At 33.3% G+C, this 18,074-nt stretch overlaps 2 protein-coding genes across 2 annotated transcripts; both read left to right on the top strand.

Moving 5' to 3' along the window:
- Positions 1-4,592: 4,592 nt before the first annotated feature.
- On the top strand, positions 4,593-8,414 carry LOC111390621. The gene is made up of 3 exons (XM_023015683.1): positions 4,593-4,663; positions 7,613-8,291; positions 8,373-8,414. The coding sequence occupies exons 1-3, from the start codon at positions 4,593-4,595 to the stop codon at positions 8,412-8,414; spliced, it is 792 nt and encodes a 263-aa protein (XP_022871451.1).
- Positions 8,415-9,775: 1,361 nt separating this feature from the next.
- On the top strand, positions 9,776-10,334 carry LOC111390619. Its single transcript, XM_023015682.1, has 2 exons — positions 9,776-10,003; positions 10,101-10,334. Exons 1-2 carry the CDS (start codon positions 9,935-9,937, stop codon positions 10,332-10,334), a joined length of 303 nt encoding a protein of 100 aa, XP_022871450.1. The 5' UTR covers positions 9,776-9,934.
- Positions 10,335-18,074: the final 7,740 nt, after the last annotated feature.

The following is an 18,074-nucleotide window of genomic DNA, read 5'->3' as shown; positions in this document are numbered from 1 at the left end:
TGGGGGGGGGGGGGGGGGTATGATATTATAGTACACATTCTTCACACCAAGTTCTCCATCGTATCTTTTTTTTTCCCCTCTTCTCTCTCTCGTGTATGACCTCCATTTGGACCTAAATTAGGTCTTTATATAGTGTTTGAACTATAATGAAAGTCGTGCTCTCGAAAAGGGACCAAAATACCCCAAATTTTTTTTTTAAAAAAATGACACATGACTGGCCACAGCTGGGCCGCGGCAATTTATTTTTTCAGTTTTTATTTTATTTACTATATTTATTTATTTTTTAAAATGTGGTTTGACCACGACAAAGGGTCCTTCATGTGCCCATGGGTGAACTAAGGCTAGAAAAAACTCCCGAATCAAACAAAATCAAGCGATTCTTCTTAAGTTAAATACCCGAACGGATATCTGAATCGAGAACCGACGGGTTTTGGTTCAGTTCTCGATTCTAGATCAAGAACAGAAGAATCGAATAAGAACCGAATCTCCCTAATTTTTTTAATTTATTTATTTTAAATAAGCCAAATTATTTTATTTTTCTAAATAAAATTGTTAACTAGTTAATTTAGCTCAAACCCAAAAATATGATTGTTCTATTTCTAATTTTTAGTTCAAAGTCAACTTAATTAAATTGACCTAAGTTTTATCCAAATATGTTACTCTACCATAATGTCGTTTCTAATGTTCTAGAGAAATCAAATTGAAGCTCGACAACGCCTTTCTTAATTATTTTGAGCTCGATATCTTACTCTTTCTGTGATTTTAACAACCAAATTTGTGACAAACTCAACAAAGAGAGACGCAAAAAACACATAAGATTAGACTACATTATTTTGTAAAAGTTAAAATTGAACGTATCATTAGTTGAATTAATATAACTTTGTAATTATTAAAAAATTTAATTATAATACGAAATCTAGAAACCAAATGGAACCGAACCAAACTGAACTGAACCGAATGGAACCGAACTCGAACAGTTCCATAATTAAATTTGGATCGGACAGTTTCACTTACTAAACACCCGAAAATTTTGAGTTCGATTCAGTTCTTGTTAGAATCGAATCGAACCGAACCGAACCGAAACGAAACGGATCATGTCCAACCCTAGGGCAAACCGCTGTTTGTAAATAGCGGTCACCCATGCAACTTCTAGAATTTTGCATTTTGGTCTCTATATCAAAATTTTCGTATGATTTTGGTCATTTTTGTCCAAAACTTCATATTGGTACCATAACTTCCAAAAGTTCTGATGTTAGTCCTCAAACCTCCATAATCATCAAAGTTTGGTTCTCCTCAAGTTTCAAAAGTATGAAAATCAATCCCCAAATCTTTCATAACCCAAAACTTGTGGTGGCTTTCCTCTAGTTGCTCTCTTATCGCTTCTTATCAATCCAATGCAATTCGATTACTTAAAATCAAATCAAATAAGCTCAATCTTCATTTTTGTTTCAAGTATACCTCCAAATTTAGGTTTTACTTGTGATGACAATATTTACACTAAATTAGGCTCAAATTTAAAAATATAAGTCGAGTTTATAAACACGAATAAACATGTAGAATACACTTATCAAGTATACAATGGAGTTTCTAACTTAAGAAATTAATTCATATTCGAAAACAAAGTAGTATCTTTAAGTTCTATACCAACTTTAAATTCATAAAATTTACACAAAATAATATTCGAAATAATTATGTCTCAATACATAGACGATGTTGTTGGGAATCTACTTAACATGTACAGCGGAAAATTAAAATAATTTTCGATTTTCACCAGGAATTGCCTTTGTGTATAAATAGAAATTGTGATAAAAGTGATACCTTTTCATGATCTGCAAACTCCTTTACTTTATCTTTGTTCCAGCAATTTGGATTTGTCTCCCACGACTGTCCAATTGTTCTGCCTCCAACAGTGATCCATACAAAGAACAAGATTATAGTATTAGAATTTTTCTTGTGCTAGCAAGAATAATGAAAAATCTCTACAATTTTGAAAACTCTAATCATATTTATATAAACTCGAACAGGCTTGGCCTGACCTAGTCCAACATTTAATTAACCTATTTAATTAAATTCGGTCCGTGAATTAATTAATCCAATTAATCAATTCAGGCCTATAAATAAACAACTCAATTAATTAATTTATCCAACACTTGTTAAATTAATTAATTGACAAATCATAATCTTCCAGTTCTCCTTTTGTGTGTGACCAATCAGGCTTTCGATCACGATATCTAACGATGTAAAATATTATTTTGATCTAATCAAAATCGATAAATTAAAATACTCTTTTAATTTATCACCAATTCACACTCGTCGTCCCAAATTGACATATAGCAATATGTCAGGGCAAACATGTGACGAAAAATATCACGTGGTATGACAAAAATCAAACTCGTTTGTTTTCCGTGAAACTATAAACCTTTCGTCAATATAATCCGATCAATTACGAGATATGGAATTGTGTCAATCCCGATTATCGATCATATCTTTTACTCCACTATTAAGTCAATATAAGTCGAAAATTCATTTTCAACTTATGAGTACACATTGGCCAAGAATTTCATTATCGACTTAATCGAATGAAATATGGATCATAATCTCTTATTATCTAAGAGTGATGAATCAACTATTGGTCATTCACAACCTTCATACGATTCTTGACATATCCAAATGATGCCGTATTACCAGCCCTTGGTAGAGCAACATCCAACACCGTTAAAGCATAATTGTCATCATATAAGGTACTATGACGACCTTAAGTCAAAGGACCAATCCCACTATCGAACGTTAGAGATTAATCACTGACACTCAAATAGTTATCCATGTGGAATCTCTAAGCGGGTCTCCAATATTTTGTTCTATAACAAAATATCCACGTGTTCATTCAAGTATCACTATACTTTAACTTGTGAGATCAGCTACTCACTTCACAAGTAAGAAATGTCACACGTGATGATCTATCCGTAATCACGATATCCATATCTCGCTATTACTTACGACCACAAACGATTTAGAATTCAATCATATGTAATTTGTATATCACAATCACAATTCCTTATAATTAACAAATTACGAAAATTTAAATTTACGGACTCTATTTTTAATTTAATAGACATTTAATTAAATAATAGATCTGTCATTAAATCGTATTAATTATATATTAAAAGTATTTATGTCTAAAGTTGATTAGATTTAGGGCATAATATTTACAGATGTTTCAATAGATCTCATAATTGGACACACACACTTATATTATAATTTTATCGATCCGTAATTTGTAAGTACATATTTAGACATCAATGTCTGACTTAAAATGATAAGAATAAAATCTTATTAAAATATTGATCTGGGTTCAAAATGAAACTCAAAGGAAAATTATAAAGATTTATAAAAAAAATATAGGGTGTGTTTGATTACATTTATTTTTCATGAAAAATATCAGTTTTCTACTCAAATTTTTACTTGTAGTGTTTGATTGCTATTTTTTTCCATGAAAAATATTTTTCAACTTTTGAAAATATACCTAAATTTTCTTGTTTTTAAAGAAAATATTTTCCTTGAATAGACGTGGTTTTTATTTTCCACAAAAGATGGAAAATATATATATATGTATTTTTTCTAGATGATATGTAATTACAAATATCCTCTCAACCTCTCTTTTAGCATAATTCATTCCTAATATTTCATTCATGCAGCAAAACTCATCATATCTTCTATTTTGACCATTAGATAATGGGTTTGATCGTCTCTTTAAATGAATAAATATAAAAGAAAATAACGAAGCAACGTAAATAAGGAAAATTTGCAAATGGAATTTCATAACTTTTCAGAAGAAACAATTAAATACTCTTTAACATATAATTTTTTTTTATTTTTTTTTAAAAATCATCTTTCCACTCACTCCTGTCAACGCCACCATAGGCAAACACCACCTTCACAAATACAAATCACTCTACGTGGTTATTTTCCATCTAAAGTGCTGGTTTAATCAAATTATTTTTTGGATTGTGCTACACTTACATAATCATTTATACAATTCTTTACACCCCACTCACATCATCAAGGTGGGGACCATGGCTTGGCATTATTAAATACACGCAGGGTCGCGTGTTTGTGAGGGGGGACACGCTTCGGTAACGAGGAAATGGTGGGCAATGGTTGCCCCCACCCGGTGTGTTTTCCGTAATAGCCTTTGACCAAGTTATTTGTTAAAAAAAAAAAGAAGGGAAAATGAAACAAAATGTGTAGGGTCGAAAATACCCTCATTTAGGAAAGAAGAGAAGAGAAAATAGAGGGAAAAAAGAAGAGAAAAAAAGGAAAAATCTGCTACCGACCGGTCGACGTCGCCTACGGACTGCCCGGACCTCACCAACTTCGACCAAGACCAGAGTCACCTCGATTCGCCGGAGACCGTCATTTTCTGGAAGGTTAGACATTTTTTCTATAAATAACTATGAATTTGTGAAAGTTTGAATGTTTAGGATATGAATATGGGTTAAATTCATGTTTTAATGGTTAAAATGTAAGAAAATATCGAATTTGAGGTTAAAATGTTGAAAAAAAGTGAAAAAAAAGGACGGAACTCGTCGAAAATGGAGTTTCCGGCGAGCTCCGTCGGTCTGGTCCGTTACGGACCAAACCAGATGGTCCGTAACGGACCATGGTGATGGTCCGCTACGGACCAGGACCATATGGTCCGGTCCGGACCACACCGGACCCGGATTTTGGTCCGGGTCTAGACCCCAATTTTTGTCAAAAATAATTTTTTTTTTCAGAATTATTGTTTTATTTTTGTGTTAAGAAATAAAATGAAATATAAAATAAATAATATATTAAGAGAATTAACGAAATATTTAAAGATAAATTAAATTGAGTTTTAATTTTTTTTCTTTTTTACTTAAATATACGTTTCAAATAAATAATTGAAATAGAGTAATTAAATATGAAATAAATAATATACATAATTAACGAAATATTTAAAAAATAAATTAAAAAAATAATATTTTTTTTACTCAACGAATTAATATAATGAATAAAGAAATAGTAAAAGGAAAAATCGAATAAATATTATTCAAATAAATAATCGAAATAGAGTAATTAAATATGAAATAAATAAAACACATGATTAACGAAATATTTAAAAAATAAATTAAATTGAATAATATTTTTTTTACCTAATCAATTAAGATAATTAATTAAAGAAATAGTAAAACGAAAAATCGAATAAATATTATCATTTTTATTCAAATAAATAATCGAAATAAATAATATACATAATTAACAAAATATTTAAAGAATAAATTAAAAAAATAATATTTTTTTTACTTAACGAACTAAGATAATGAATTAAAGAAATAGTAAAATGAAAAATCGAATAAATATTATTCAAATAAATAATCGAAATAGAGTAATTAAATATGAAATAAATAATATACATAATTAACGAAATATTTAAAAAATAAATTAAATTGAATAATATTTTTTGTACTTCACCAATTAAGATAATGAATTAAAGAAATAGTAAAAGGAAAAATCGAATAAATATTTTTCAAATAAATAATCGAAATAGAGTAATTAAATATGAAATAAATAATATACATAATTAATGAAATATTTAAAGAATAAATTAAATTGAATAATATTTTTTACTTCACCAATTAAGATAATTAATTAAAGAAATAGTAAAACGAAAAATCGAATAAATATTATTCAAATAAATAATCAAAATGGAGTAATTAAATATGAAATAAATAATATATATAATTAATGAAATATTTAAAGAATAAATTAAATTGAATAATATTTTGTGTACTTCACAAATTAAGATAATTAATTAAAGAAATAGTAAAACGAAAAATCGAATAAATATTATTATTTTTATTCAAATAAATAATCTAAATAGATCAATTAAATATGAAATAAATAAAACACATAATTATCGAAATATTTAAAGAATAAATTAAATTGAGTAATATTTTTTTTACCTAACCAATTAAGATATTGAATTAAAGAAATAGTGAAACGAAAAATCGAATAAATATTATTCAAATAAATAATCGAAATAGAGTAATTAAATATGAAATAAATAAAATACATGATTAACGAAATATTTAAAGAATAAATTAAATTGAGTAATATTTTTTTTACCTAACCAATTAAGATAATTAATTAAAGAAATAGTGAAACGAAAAATCGAATAAATATTATTATTTTTATTCAAATAAATAATCGAAATAAATAATATACATAATTGACGAAATATTTAAAGAATAAATTAAAAAAAAACAATATTTTTTTTACTTAACGAACTAAGATAATGAATTAAAGAAATAGTAAAAGGAAAAATCGAATAAATATTATTCAAATAAATAATCGAAATAGAGTAATTAAATATGAAATAGATAAAACACATGATTAACGGAATATTTAAAGAATAAATTAAAAAACAATATTTTTTGTACTTTACCAATTAAGATAATTAATTAAAGAAATAGTAAAACGAAAAATCGAATAAATATTATTATTTTTATTCAAATAAATAATCGAAATAGAGTAATTAAATATGAAATAAATAATATACATAATTAACGAAATATTTAAAAAATAAATTAAAAAACAATATTTTTTTTACTTAACGAATTAAGATAATGAATTAAAGAAATAGTAAAACGAAAAATCGAATAAATATTATTCAAATAAATAATCGAAATAGAGTAATTAAATATGAAATAAATAAAACACATGATTAACGAAATATTTAAAGAATAAATTAAATTGAATAATATTTTTTTTACCTAACCAATTAAGATAATTAATTAAAGAAATAGTGAAACGAAAAATCGAATAAATATTATTATTTTTATTCAAATAAATAATCGAAATAAATAATATACATAATTAACGAAATATTTAAAGAATAAATTAAAAAAATAATATTTTTTTACTTAACGAACTAAGATAATTAATTAAAGAAATAGTAAAAGGAAAAATCGAATAAATATTATTCAAATAAATAATCGAAATAGAGTAATTAAATATGAAATAGATAAAACACATGATTAACGGAATATTTAAAGAATAAATTAAATTGAATAGTATTTTTTTACCTAACCAATTAAGATAATTTATTAAAGAAATAGTAAAACGAAAAATCGAATAAATATTATTATTTTTATTCAAATAAATAATCGAAATAAATAATATACATAATTAACGAAATATTTAAAGAATAAATTAAAAAAACAATAATTTTTTTACTTAACGAACTAAGATAATGAATTAAAGAAATAGTAAAAGGAAAAATTGAATAAAGATTATTCAAATAAATAAGCGAAATAGAGTAATTAAAAATGAAATAAATAATATACATAATTAACGAAATATTTAAAGAATAAATTAAATATATATAGTCAGATAATTAACGAAATATAATTTTTAAATAAATATTAAATAGTCAAATATGTGGAAGTTTTTTTGTTTAACTGTTTTAATATGTGATTGGATAAATTTATTTATTGGTTTATTAATATGAAATTTGATTGGTTAAATTTGAAGGTACGATATTTTATTTATAATTTCTTTTATATGGTTTTAACATGTATTAATTTTGTAGGATGGAATATCATATGGACAACGATCTGAGGGCTCATTTGGGAAAAGTTACGACGTATTGTAACTTTTCCAGCTATGCGACAGTGCTTGAGGGGCTGGACGAGGAGCATATTGACTTACTCCATCGATCGTTTTTATGGTCATTTTATCCATTGAAGGACGTGCAGTTCTCTGGACAGATTATTGATTCTTTATTACTCCGGCTGCTTAAACCAGTCGATGGCGATCAGCTATATTTTGCTATGGGGGACGGGAAGGTATCGAGATTCTCGATCCTTGAATTTGCCCTAATTACAAGCTTGAGATGTACCGGGGAAGAAGAAGTTAGAGTCTGTATTATACGAAATAAAAGGTTATTGGATTTATATTTTGGAGGTAAAGGGCCAGTTACACCACCACAGTTAGAGGACGCATTTAGGAGATGCGATCACATGTTAGACAAGTTGAAGTTAGGATTGGTGTATATACTGGAGAGTATATTGAGGCGTCGACATCGTAGGACGTCGATTGATCTTTTTTCATTGGATGTTGTTGATGATATCGATGCTTTCAACAGCTTTCCATGGGGTCGGAGATGTTACACCGATACTCTCCATGTATTCAGAAGGGTACATACTATGCCGAAATCGGAGAGGGGCGATCGCAAATATGATGTATATGGCTTTTGCATGGCTTTCCAGGTAAATATTCAGTGTAACGTAATGCGTGTTAAACTTTTTTATTAAATGTATATGTAAAGTTTTATTTTGTAATTGTTGCAGTTGTGGGCATATGAGGCTATCCCTGCTTTGGGTAGCAAATGAGCGATCAGAAGGGAGACCAGCTGCCCACGAATGCTTCATTGGCGAGCACATGAAAAGCCATCGGCTAAATATTTGACAGTTATCCTCGACGATCCTCAGGTGAGTATTATATATTGGCAGTTTATATTGTACATACATTTACTCGGCTCAATACATGCTCGTTAACACGTTGAAATATGATATGTCAGCTTGAAGTTCATGCTGAGTCGGTTGTTTCGATGGAAGAGGAGAATGCAATATATGTACGTGAATTACTTGTTCCACCTACTGAAGATGATCCAGTATTTGAGTTCGTTCCCGATAGAAATATAGTACGTTTATTTAAGATCATTATTTATTTTGACTTATAAATTCATGTGTGGATTATTAATATTAATCGTCTTCTCTGTGTAGGAGCGCCATCCGGAACTTCCACTTAGGAGATCTCCTTCGCCTCCACCGATGAGATCTCCGTTGCCTCCACTGATGAGATCACCTCTACCGCCATTATCTCATTCTCCGAGGATATCTCCGTCTCCCGTACCCACCCACCTCCCACGTGGATCGCCTACACCCAATCAGACCCGTCATTCAGATGGTTTCTTTAAACGCATGACTGGTATTATTAGAGAGGAGCTGGGAACGATGCGACGTGATTTTATAACAGAGGTAGTCGCACTACGAGGGAGATAGGGGTGTTGCGATGGGATTTTACGACAGAGATCGTCGCAGTACGAGAGGAGATAGGGGTGCTGCGACGAGATTTTACAACAGATGTAGTAGCTTTGCGAGATGAGATTGGAGTGCTGCGACGAGATATAGGAAACCTTCTTACTGAGATTGCAGCACTTCGAGGCGATGTAGCAGGCGTCGGAGGGAATGTCGGGGAGACTGGTGTTCCTCGAGATTGGTGGGCAACGATAGCAGGAATCGATGAGTTTTTTGGTTCGGTGCCAGAGGCCGAGAGGGAGGGGGTGGAGTTCGGGCAGGAGGAGTCGGAGGAGGCGGAGGAGGCGGGGATGCCCGGGGTGGAGGTCGGGCCGGAGGTGCCGGAGGAGGCTGGGATGCCCGAGGTGGAGGTCTCAGAGGAGGCCGAGATAGAGGGGGTGGAGGGAGGGACAGGGGTGGCCGAGGAGGTAGCGGAGGGGACATCAGAGGTGGTAGTAGAGGGGGATGATCAGGTTGCGGAGGACGCCAGAGATGATGGATGAAGAGGTAGTATTCGTGTCGGAGGGGGCGACGGAGGTCCCGAAGGGTAAAAAGCGTGCTACTGACGCGCCAGAGCTGATGGTCGGTAAGAGATCAAGATTGCCGTCACAGTACATCGTTTCTGTATACACGGCCGAGGTGAAGAGAAGGGGGTTTGTGGATGGGGCGTTCCCCAATCTTTTTCGCGACGTCGACCCAGTCAGATAGAAGGCGTTCGATGATTGGTTCAAATCCCTTAAGTCCGAGTAAGTATTTTATGATTTTGCTACTATTTTTTTGTATTTTTCGTAACTGTTTTTTCATTTTTCAGAGATAGTTATACCATCGGCTGTATGACTGTGCCCAATGCTAAAAAGTGGTTTGAAAATGTACTGACGACCTCAGCTTGGCTCGCTGATGATGTAAGTTTTTTGAGTTTCCGTTTATTATATTTATAGAAGTTGTTGGTTCATTTATTTAAATGACTCTATCTTTTTTGTTGGTGTTTTTTTGTTTCAGCATATCGACTTGGCTATGGAATTGTTACGCGATCGGGCTCGGAGATACCCGAGATCTTATGACAGTCCTAGTCGAGTTATCCTGAGCTCTGAGTTTGTTCGTGTCGTAGATATTGAGCATCACGAGCTCCTAAGTAAGGGGAATGATTATGTTCTGTCTGAGTACATGATGGAGTGGGTGATTGAACTACAGTTGAGGTGCGGAAAGTCGTGGACGGATTGTACAAATATTTAAAGAATAAATTAAATTGAATAATATTTTTTTTACCTAACCAATTAAGATAATTAATTAAAGAAATAGTGAAACGAAAAATCGAATAAATATTATTATTATTATTATTATTCAAATAAATAATCGAAATAGAGTAATTAAATATGAAATAAATAAAACACATGATTAACGAAATATTTTTTTTACTTAACCAATTAAGATAATTAATTAAAGAAATAGTGAAATGAAAAATCGAATAAATATTATTATTATTATTATTATTCAAATAAATAATCGAAATTGAGTAATTAAATATGAAATAAATAAAACACATGATTAACGAAATATTTTTTTTACTTACCTAATTAAGATAATTAATTAAAGAAATAGTAATCTATCCATATTGTTAGTTAATATATATCGTTGTCTCATTTGTTTTAAAAGAAAACAAACAAATACATGACACATAGAAAATACATATGACAAATGTGATAAAAATTAAAAAGAGTAATTAAACAATGTGATAAAGATTACATCCGATTTAAATTCAGAAAATCACAAACACATGACAAATAGAGAATACAGATGATTTATATAGATACTACACATCCATCGAGTCATTGTTTAGTGGGATCTGACTTGTACAAAATCGACGTGTATGTCCTGTAGCGCTGCACCTCCTGTAACTTTCCACTCGGCTTTATTTGGTAGAGGAAATATAGTTTCGGCATACGCTGCTATCCAAAAATCAGTCATATAATAATGACTGCACAAGCTGTGTGGTGAAAATCCTTTATACATAGCCACTGCGACAGCATGTGCACATGGAAAACTTTCCAACTGAAATTTTCTACACGTGCAGGTATTGTCATTCAAATCTACAATGTATCTAACATTACGCCCGCATCTCACGGAGAAGCGAAATTGATCTAGTGGTTCCACAAATAGAGCTTTTGCCACTTCCAGAGTTTTGAATAGTCGATCTTCCTGTGCCGGAGCTAGCACACTCGTGCAATTTTGGGATTCTTCACGTCGGTCATAAAACCACTGTTGCAATTTGCTACGAATATGTTCAATCATTGCGAGAATCGGTAACTCTCGATCCTTCTTGAATAATGCATTGAGCGACTCTGCATTATTCGACGTCATCATGTTGTATCGACGTCCTGGAAAATGTGATCCTGCCCAATGTTCGACCCCCATATCTGATAGATATTCCCGTGCACTTTCTGATTTATGTTCTATTTCACCCATGAACTTTGTAAACTCTTCAAAGTTGTAAGCTTCTGCAACTCTCCTAAACAATGCAACGATGCCACTGCCCCGGTACCTAGTCTTCAGATTGCCCTGAATGTGGCATATGCAATAACCATGATGTGTTTCTGGAAAAACTTCGGCTATACCATTTATTATTGATTGCCCCCGGTTAGTCACAAATGCAAGGTTCTCGATGTTCCCAATTACTTTTCTCAACTTCGTGAAGAACCAACGCATTGCTAGATCATTCTCTCCATCGACAATGTCAAATGTAAGAGGGTAAATTTGGATATTGGCATCTTGACAAGTAGCAATAATCAACTTTCCTTCATATCTAGCTTTTAGGATTGTACCATCAACTAGAATTAGAGATCGCATCGCATTTTGAAAACCTCTAATGCATTGTCCAAGAGCCATAAAAAAATACTTGAAGCGATTCTGCCCATCGGTTTCAATTAAAAAACGTCGAGTCAGAATTAGTTCTCACCATGTTGTGGCAATACCTGGCCAATTTGGCATAACTCTCCTCTGTCGAACCCATTAAATCTTCCAATGCACATTCTTTAGCCTTCCAGGCCTTCTGGTAACTCATAACCACCCCATACTCTTGACGGATGTCGTTGATGATATCTGTAGGTCTGTAAATCGTCCGTGGATCCTGAAACTTGTGCATTATCTGTCGACCAATAAACTATGATCGAGCTTGCTTGTAATCATTTTGAAGAAATCCCACTTCACAAGTATGTTCCCGCGCATACTTACGCATAACAAAGAACTCATTTGTGTCCATCTTTGTCGCACTCAAACGCCAACTGCAATTGTTGTCCACACAAATAATTGTGTATGTAGACTTGTTTGATTTTTTTACCTTAAACTCAAAATTATGTTCAATTGCAATTCGGTGCACGGTTTCTTGCAAATCTCTTTTCGTGTCAAATAATTGATCAACATGTAAATTTTCATCATCAGGAACTACACGCGAACAATTAGAAGACCGTGTACTCGGCCCAGCATGTGAGCTCCCACCAGACTCATGTCTCTGTCTGGATAAAGCAATTAAATCCTGATTTGTAAATGGCCTTTCATCCTCGTTGTCTTGAACTTCCTCGTAAATCCTTCGTGTAACGGTGACATCATGGTGAGTAGCAACTGCCCCAGGAATAACCACATCATCCTCCCGAGCAATCTCAACAGTATCCCAAAGATCATTCTCATTACGATCCTCTCCATCAAAAACTTCGTGTTCACCCTCGATGACATTTTTTTCAACAAATTTACGCAAATAGGAGTCGTCTTTCGACCTTGGTTCAATTGAATTAGATTCTTTATTTGCGCTTCAGAAGTAACTTTCAAAGGTGGAATCGAAATTGTTGAATGCTTTTGAAATAAAAATCCCAATTCCATATCGTACTGAGAGGAATCGACGTTAAGCATGTTTTGTATTTCACTGGACATGTCTGTAAACAAAGTATTTTTTGTTATCGAAATAGCAGCAACCCCTTCTCCTTCACTCGTCCATTTCCATTCCCATTGACCATTTTCTTTCCTTTGAAATTCGCTGAAATAACAGATTAGAACACATGCTTTTGCCATATCTGCATTATGAATTAAAAATATCGAAAAAAATTATCAGAAATAAAATTATCAGAATCGAGGGGCGGGGGAGTCTGCAAACGGACGGTCCGGTCTTTTCGAACCGTCCGCAACTGACGGTCGGGACTGTCCGTTACGATCTCCCCGGACCATTACGGACCGTCCGTTCACTCCGGACGGTCCGTTCGTCCGTTATCGAACGAGTTCCGGCGTCAGATCGGTGCTGGCCTGAACTTTGGCTCTAATATTATTTTTTCTACCATTTAAAAAAAATATACGACTTCAATAAAAATAAAATTAAATACTAGGAAAAGATACTTACCGAATTGAAGTGCTGAAATTTAACTAAATTTTTCTGTTGAGGTTGATAACTAATAAGTTTATGAAATTTTGAGGTTGAAGTGGATGAAAAATGAAATAGTTTTTATCGTGTTAGAGTAAACTGATGAAAAGACTGACTTCGTTTTCAAATTTCAATTGAGAAGTGTTTGGATTTTTATTTGTAATTTAAGGATATTTTTGTCTTTTTACCATATTTCTATTTTTGTAATTATATAACTCATTTAAGGGCGTTTTTGTCTTTTACACAAGAAATAGCCATTGTGGTGAATGTTAGATTTTTTTGGTTAAAATGGAAAATGGTTGGTTTGACAAAGCCAAACTTAAAAGTACCCCCTTCGGTAACCCCCTTCGGTACATATGATTTTTTCCTTATTTTTTTACTATTTTTTCTAAATTAAGCAAGACAATTAGAAAATTACCAAATCAAATATCCATTTACTATGTAAGAACCTGTATTCCCCAGCTAAGCTAAGAGTCCAGATATGAACCCTATCCATGAGAATATCGACTTCAGGTTTCTTTGTAGCAGAAGAACATTATTCTCCTAGTAGTTTCGGATAGGTCAAAAATGACAAGAAACTCACGGAGAGGATCCATCGAGTTGTGGTTCTTAATTTCTTGGTGAAGAACGAGGTTTTTCCCTTTACCCAACTGGTGCCCCGGCGCAAGAGAACTTGGTAGATATCCGGCGTGATGAAACGGTACCGTATTCGACAGTCATGCTTTCTAATCCCCCATATTTGACTTGTTAATGGTAGAACGGATGATGTATCTCAAGATTCAAAAGGAAAAGGCTCAATTATTTTGTTTTAAAGGTTGAAATTCTTTAACTGCATTTTGTCTAATTATTATTATTAGGTAAACATCTAATTTCGATAAATAAAAAAATAAAGAAAGAAAGAAAAGAGAAGTAAAACATAAATGGTAATTATATAATAGAAAGTTATTAAAAAAAAAAAATTGAAAAAAGAATTTTTTTTACTCATTAGTCATTATCTATTTTAATTTTTATAATTATCCCCTGACAAGAATAAATAAATTATATAATTATCCACTTTCTACATGCCACGTGTAGTAACTGCACAAATGGTAATTTTCACACTTAACCTCTCCCGCTGAAACCCACCCCGTGTAATATTTTTCTCTATATGACAACCCCCATCTCTTCTAAACCCACAACTCTATATCTTTACAAGAAAATTCTGTAGAAGGTGATATCACTTGCCTGGAATCTGTCGTCATTTGTGAAGTTCTGGCAGGAAATATGGCCGAGGAGTCGGCGGTCCCAGTCGTGTTCTTAATCGAAGAGAAGAAGAATTACGGAAACATATCAATATCCGCGGCAATGGATTACAATGTCTTCATGTTGATCGTGAGAGAGATGATCGGCATATTGCCAAATCAAGAAATATCCATTTACAAAATGAAGAACCCGTATACTCTGGCGACGGGTACAGAGTTGAAGCTGGTCGATGATAAAATCGATTTCAGATTACTTTGTAGTTAGAAGGACATCACCTGTCTAGTGGTTTTGGAAAGATCGGATTCGAAATTGTCAAGAAACTCACCGGAGAGGAACCATGGAGATACCTTGGAGAATAATATGACCGCGGAGGTCCCTGTCGTGTTCTTTGACGGAGATGATGAGAAAAATTTCGGAAACATATCAATATCTCCGGCAATGGATTACCAGCTGTTTAGGTCGACAATGTGACAGATTATCGGCATATTGCCAAATCAAAAAATAACCATTTACCACACAAAGTGTTGGATATTGGTTAAATAAATCGAGAATTGAAAATCGATTAAAGTGATTTCGTATCGATTTTGGCCAAATACTCAAAAGCTCAACTTAATCCGTTTAGGTAAAATTGTTTGGTATATTTGGCATTTCGAAAACCAATATCGGATGAATGAGAAATTACGAAAAAGGATGAAAATCAGTGAATAGGCACCTTTTCATAAAGGTGCATTGTTTAGAAAGGGTGCATGGTTTGGCCTCAACCATTAGTGAATAGACACCTTTTCATAAAGGCCATTAGTGAATAGACACCTTTTCATAAAGGTGCATTGTTTGAAAAGGGTGCATGGTTTGGCCTCAACCATTTCGTCCACACCCTTTCATGGTCTATAAATAGGACCCTTTGGGTGTCCTATTCCTCACAATTTGATATGCAAAACATCTCTCATCCTCTTTTCTATCCAAAATCAAAATCATTTCATTTATTTTGATTTTCCTTCTTTTCATCCTTGGAGTATATAAGCCTAAATTTGGTTCGTTGTACTTGTGTTTTGGAGTGCTACAAACACAAGTGTAGCCGTTGTATCTTGGGAGTCGATTGTCGAAATCCGTAGGCACCGTTGCGGGGCAAATTCGACTTAAGGACAAAGAGTCCAACTCTTGCCTCGGCTTTGTCCCTAATTTCTTCTTCTTCTTGTTTGTACTCTGTCCAATTTTCGGCACGGATTTACAAACCATCATTATACTTATTTTGGCATCACTATTCACAAAATTCTTCCAACAATCTTAAGTCGAACTTCTATAAATTTTGTGAAAGTGACATTCTTGTTTGGTTAAACTTGTTAAGTTTAACTTCTTCTTCACTTCTAATTTTGGTTAATTTTCTGTTTTACGTAAACAGAAATGAATATGGTTCTTAATACCGATACTACTTCGAATGAAACTTCGAACATGGGAACTTCTGAAGGAAGTGTCCCTACCGGTGTGATTCCTCCCGTTGTGAATACAACTACTACTAATGTGATTCCTCCGATTGTGGGTGCCCCTACTATCGTACATTCAAACTCCGTTTCACATGGGGAAAAGCCGGATAAATTTGTTGGGGTTGATTTCAAAAGGTGGCAACAGAAAATGTTGTTTTATCTCACAACCCTCAACTTGGTGAAATTCTTGAATGAAGATCCTCCCGCCATACAAGAAGGGGAAAACAATAGGGCATCTTTGATTGCTTTGGATGCATGGAAACATTCGGACTTCTTATGCAAGAATTACATTCTTAATGGCTTGGACAACGCCTTATACGGTGTATATTACTACAAGAAATCTGCAAAGGAACTATGGGAGTCCTTAGAAAAGAAGTACAAGACCAAAGATGCTGGAACCAAGAAGTTCATTGTGGGAAAATTCTTGGACTACAAAATGGTAGATTCGAAGACCGTCATCAGTCAAGTGCAAGAATTGCAAGTCATACTCCATGACATTCATGCGGAAAATATGTCCGTGAGCGAATCATTTCAAGTGGCTGCAATTATCGAGAAACTTCCACCCATGTGGAGGGATTTCAAAAACTATCTCAAGCACAAGCGCAAGGAGATGAACATTGAAGAACTTGTGGTCCGATTGAGGATTGAAGAAGACAACCGAAGTTCGGAAAAACGAGTTGGGAATAGCATACCACAAGCAAAGGCAAATGTGGTAGAATCTAGCAACAACAAAGGAAAGAAGAGAAAGCATTTCGTTGAATTTACAAAGAAAAATGCAAAGAAGTTCAAGGGCAATTGCTACAATTGTGGAAAGGCTGGACATCGCTCGGTTGATTGTCGCAAACCTAAGAAGCAATCCCAAGCCAACATTGTCGAATCTGATGCCATATCAAATGGCATGTCCGATATGAATTTATCGACAGTTGTTTCTGAATGCAACCTTGTTGGAAATCCCATGGAATGGTGGGTTGATACGGGTGCAACCCGTCACATTTGTGCCGATAGAGGAATGTTCACATCATACACTCCAACTGAGGGAGAAAAATTGTTTATGGGGAACTCCTCAACATCCAAAGTGGAAGGACAAGGCAAAGTCATCTTGAAGATGACGTCAGGAAAAGAACTTAGCCTCAATAATGTCCTTCACGTACCGGATATTCGCAAGAACCTTGTGTCGGGTTCTTTGTTAAGCAAGAATGGCTTTAAATTAGTCTTTGTATCGGATAAGTTTGTACTTACCAAAAATGATATGTATGTAGGCAAAGGCTATGTAAAAGATGGACTATTCAAAATGAATGTCCTAACTGTTGTGCCAAATGCTACAATCAATAAAACGTCATCTTCAGTTTATATTCTTGAGTCATGTAATCTATAGCATCATAGATTAGGACATGCAAACTTTAATTCAATACGAAAGTTAATGAATTTAAGTTTACTTCCGAATATGCATTTTAATAATGGAAAATGCGAAACATGTGTAGAGGCAAAAGCGGCCAAAACACCATTTCATTCGGTTGAACGAAACACCACACCATTAGAACTAATTCACACGGATGTGTGTGATTTGAAGTTCGTTCAAACAAGGGGTGGTAAAAAGTACTTCATCACATTCATAGATGATTGTACAAGGTACTGTTATGTGTACTTGTTGAAAAGCAAAGATGAAGCTTTGGAAGTGTTTAAACACTACAAAAATGAAGTTGAAAATCAACTTGGAAAACGAATTAAAATGATTCGTAGTGATAGAGGTGGAGAATATGTTGCACCGTTTGAAGAATTTTGTGCAGAATCTGGAATAATTCATCAAACAACGGCACCATATTCACCACAATCTAATGGAATTGCTGA

This window comes from Olea europaea, unplaced genomic scaffold (genome assembly GCF_002742605.1).
Source record: "Olea europaea var. sylvestris unplaced genomic scaffold, O_europaea_v1 scaffold699, whole genome shotgun sequence".
Lineage (NCBI taxonomy): Eukaryota > Viridiplantae > Streptophyta > Magnoliopsida > Lamiales > Oleaceae > Olea > Olea europaea.
The sequence above is the reverse complement of the archived record's forward strand: the minus strand, read 5'-3'. Positions and strand labels throughout refer to the sequence as shown.

What these genes read in the sequence shown, in the direction of transcription:
- LOC111390621 (XM_023015683.1), top strand. Translation starts at nt 4,593, where the DNA reads ATGGAGTTTCCGGCGAGCTCCGTCGGTCTGGTCCGTTACGGACCAAAC. An exon ending in ATGGTCCGTAACGGACCATG is followed by an intron (nt 4,664 to 7,612) that starts GTGATGGTCCGC and finishes TTAATTTTGTAG; the next exon opens with GATGGAATATCATATGGACA. An exon ending in GCTTTTGCATGGCTTTCCAG is followed by an intron (nt 8,292 to 8,372) that starts GTAAATATTCAG and finishes TAATTGTTGCAG; the next exon opens with TTGTGGGCATATGAGGCTAT.
- LOC111390619 (XM_023015682.1), top strand. Translation starts at nt 9,935, where the DNA reads ATGACTGTGCCCAATGCTAAAAAGTGGTTTGAAAATGTACTGACGACC. An exon ending in CAGCTTGGCTCGCTGATGAT is followed by an intron (nt 10,004 to 10,100) that starts GTAAGTTTTTTG and finishes TTTTTGTTTCAG; the next exon opens with CATATCGACTTGGCTATGGA.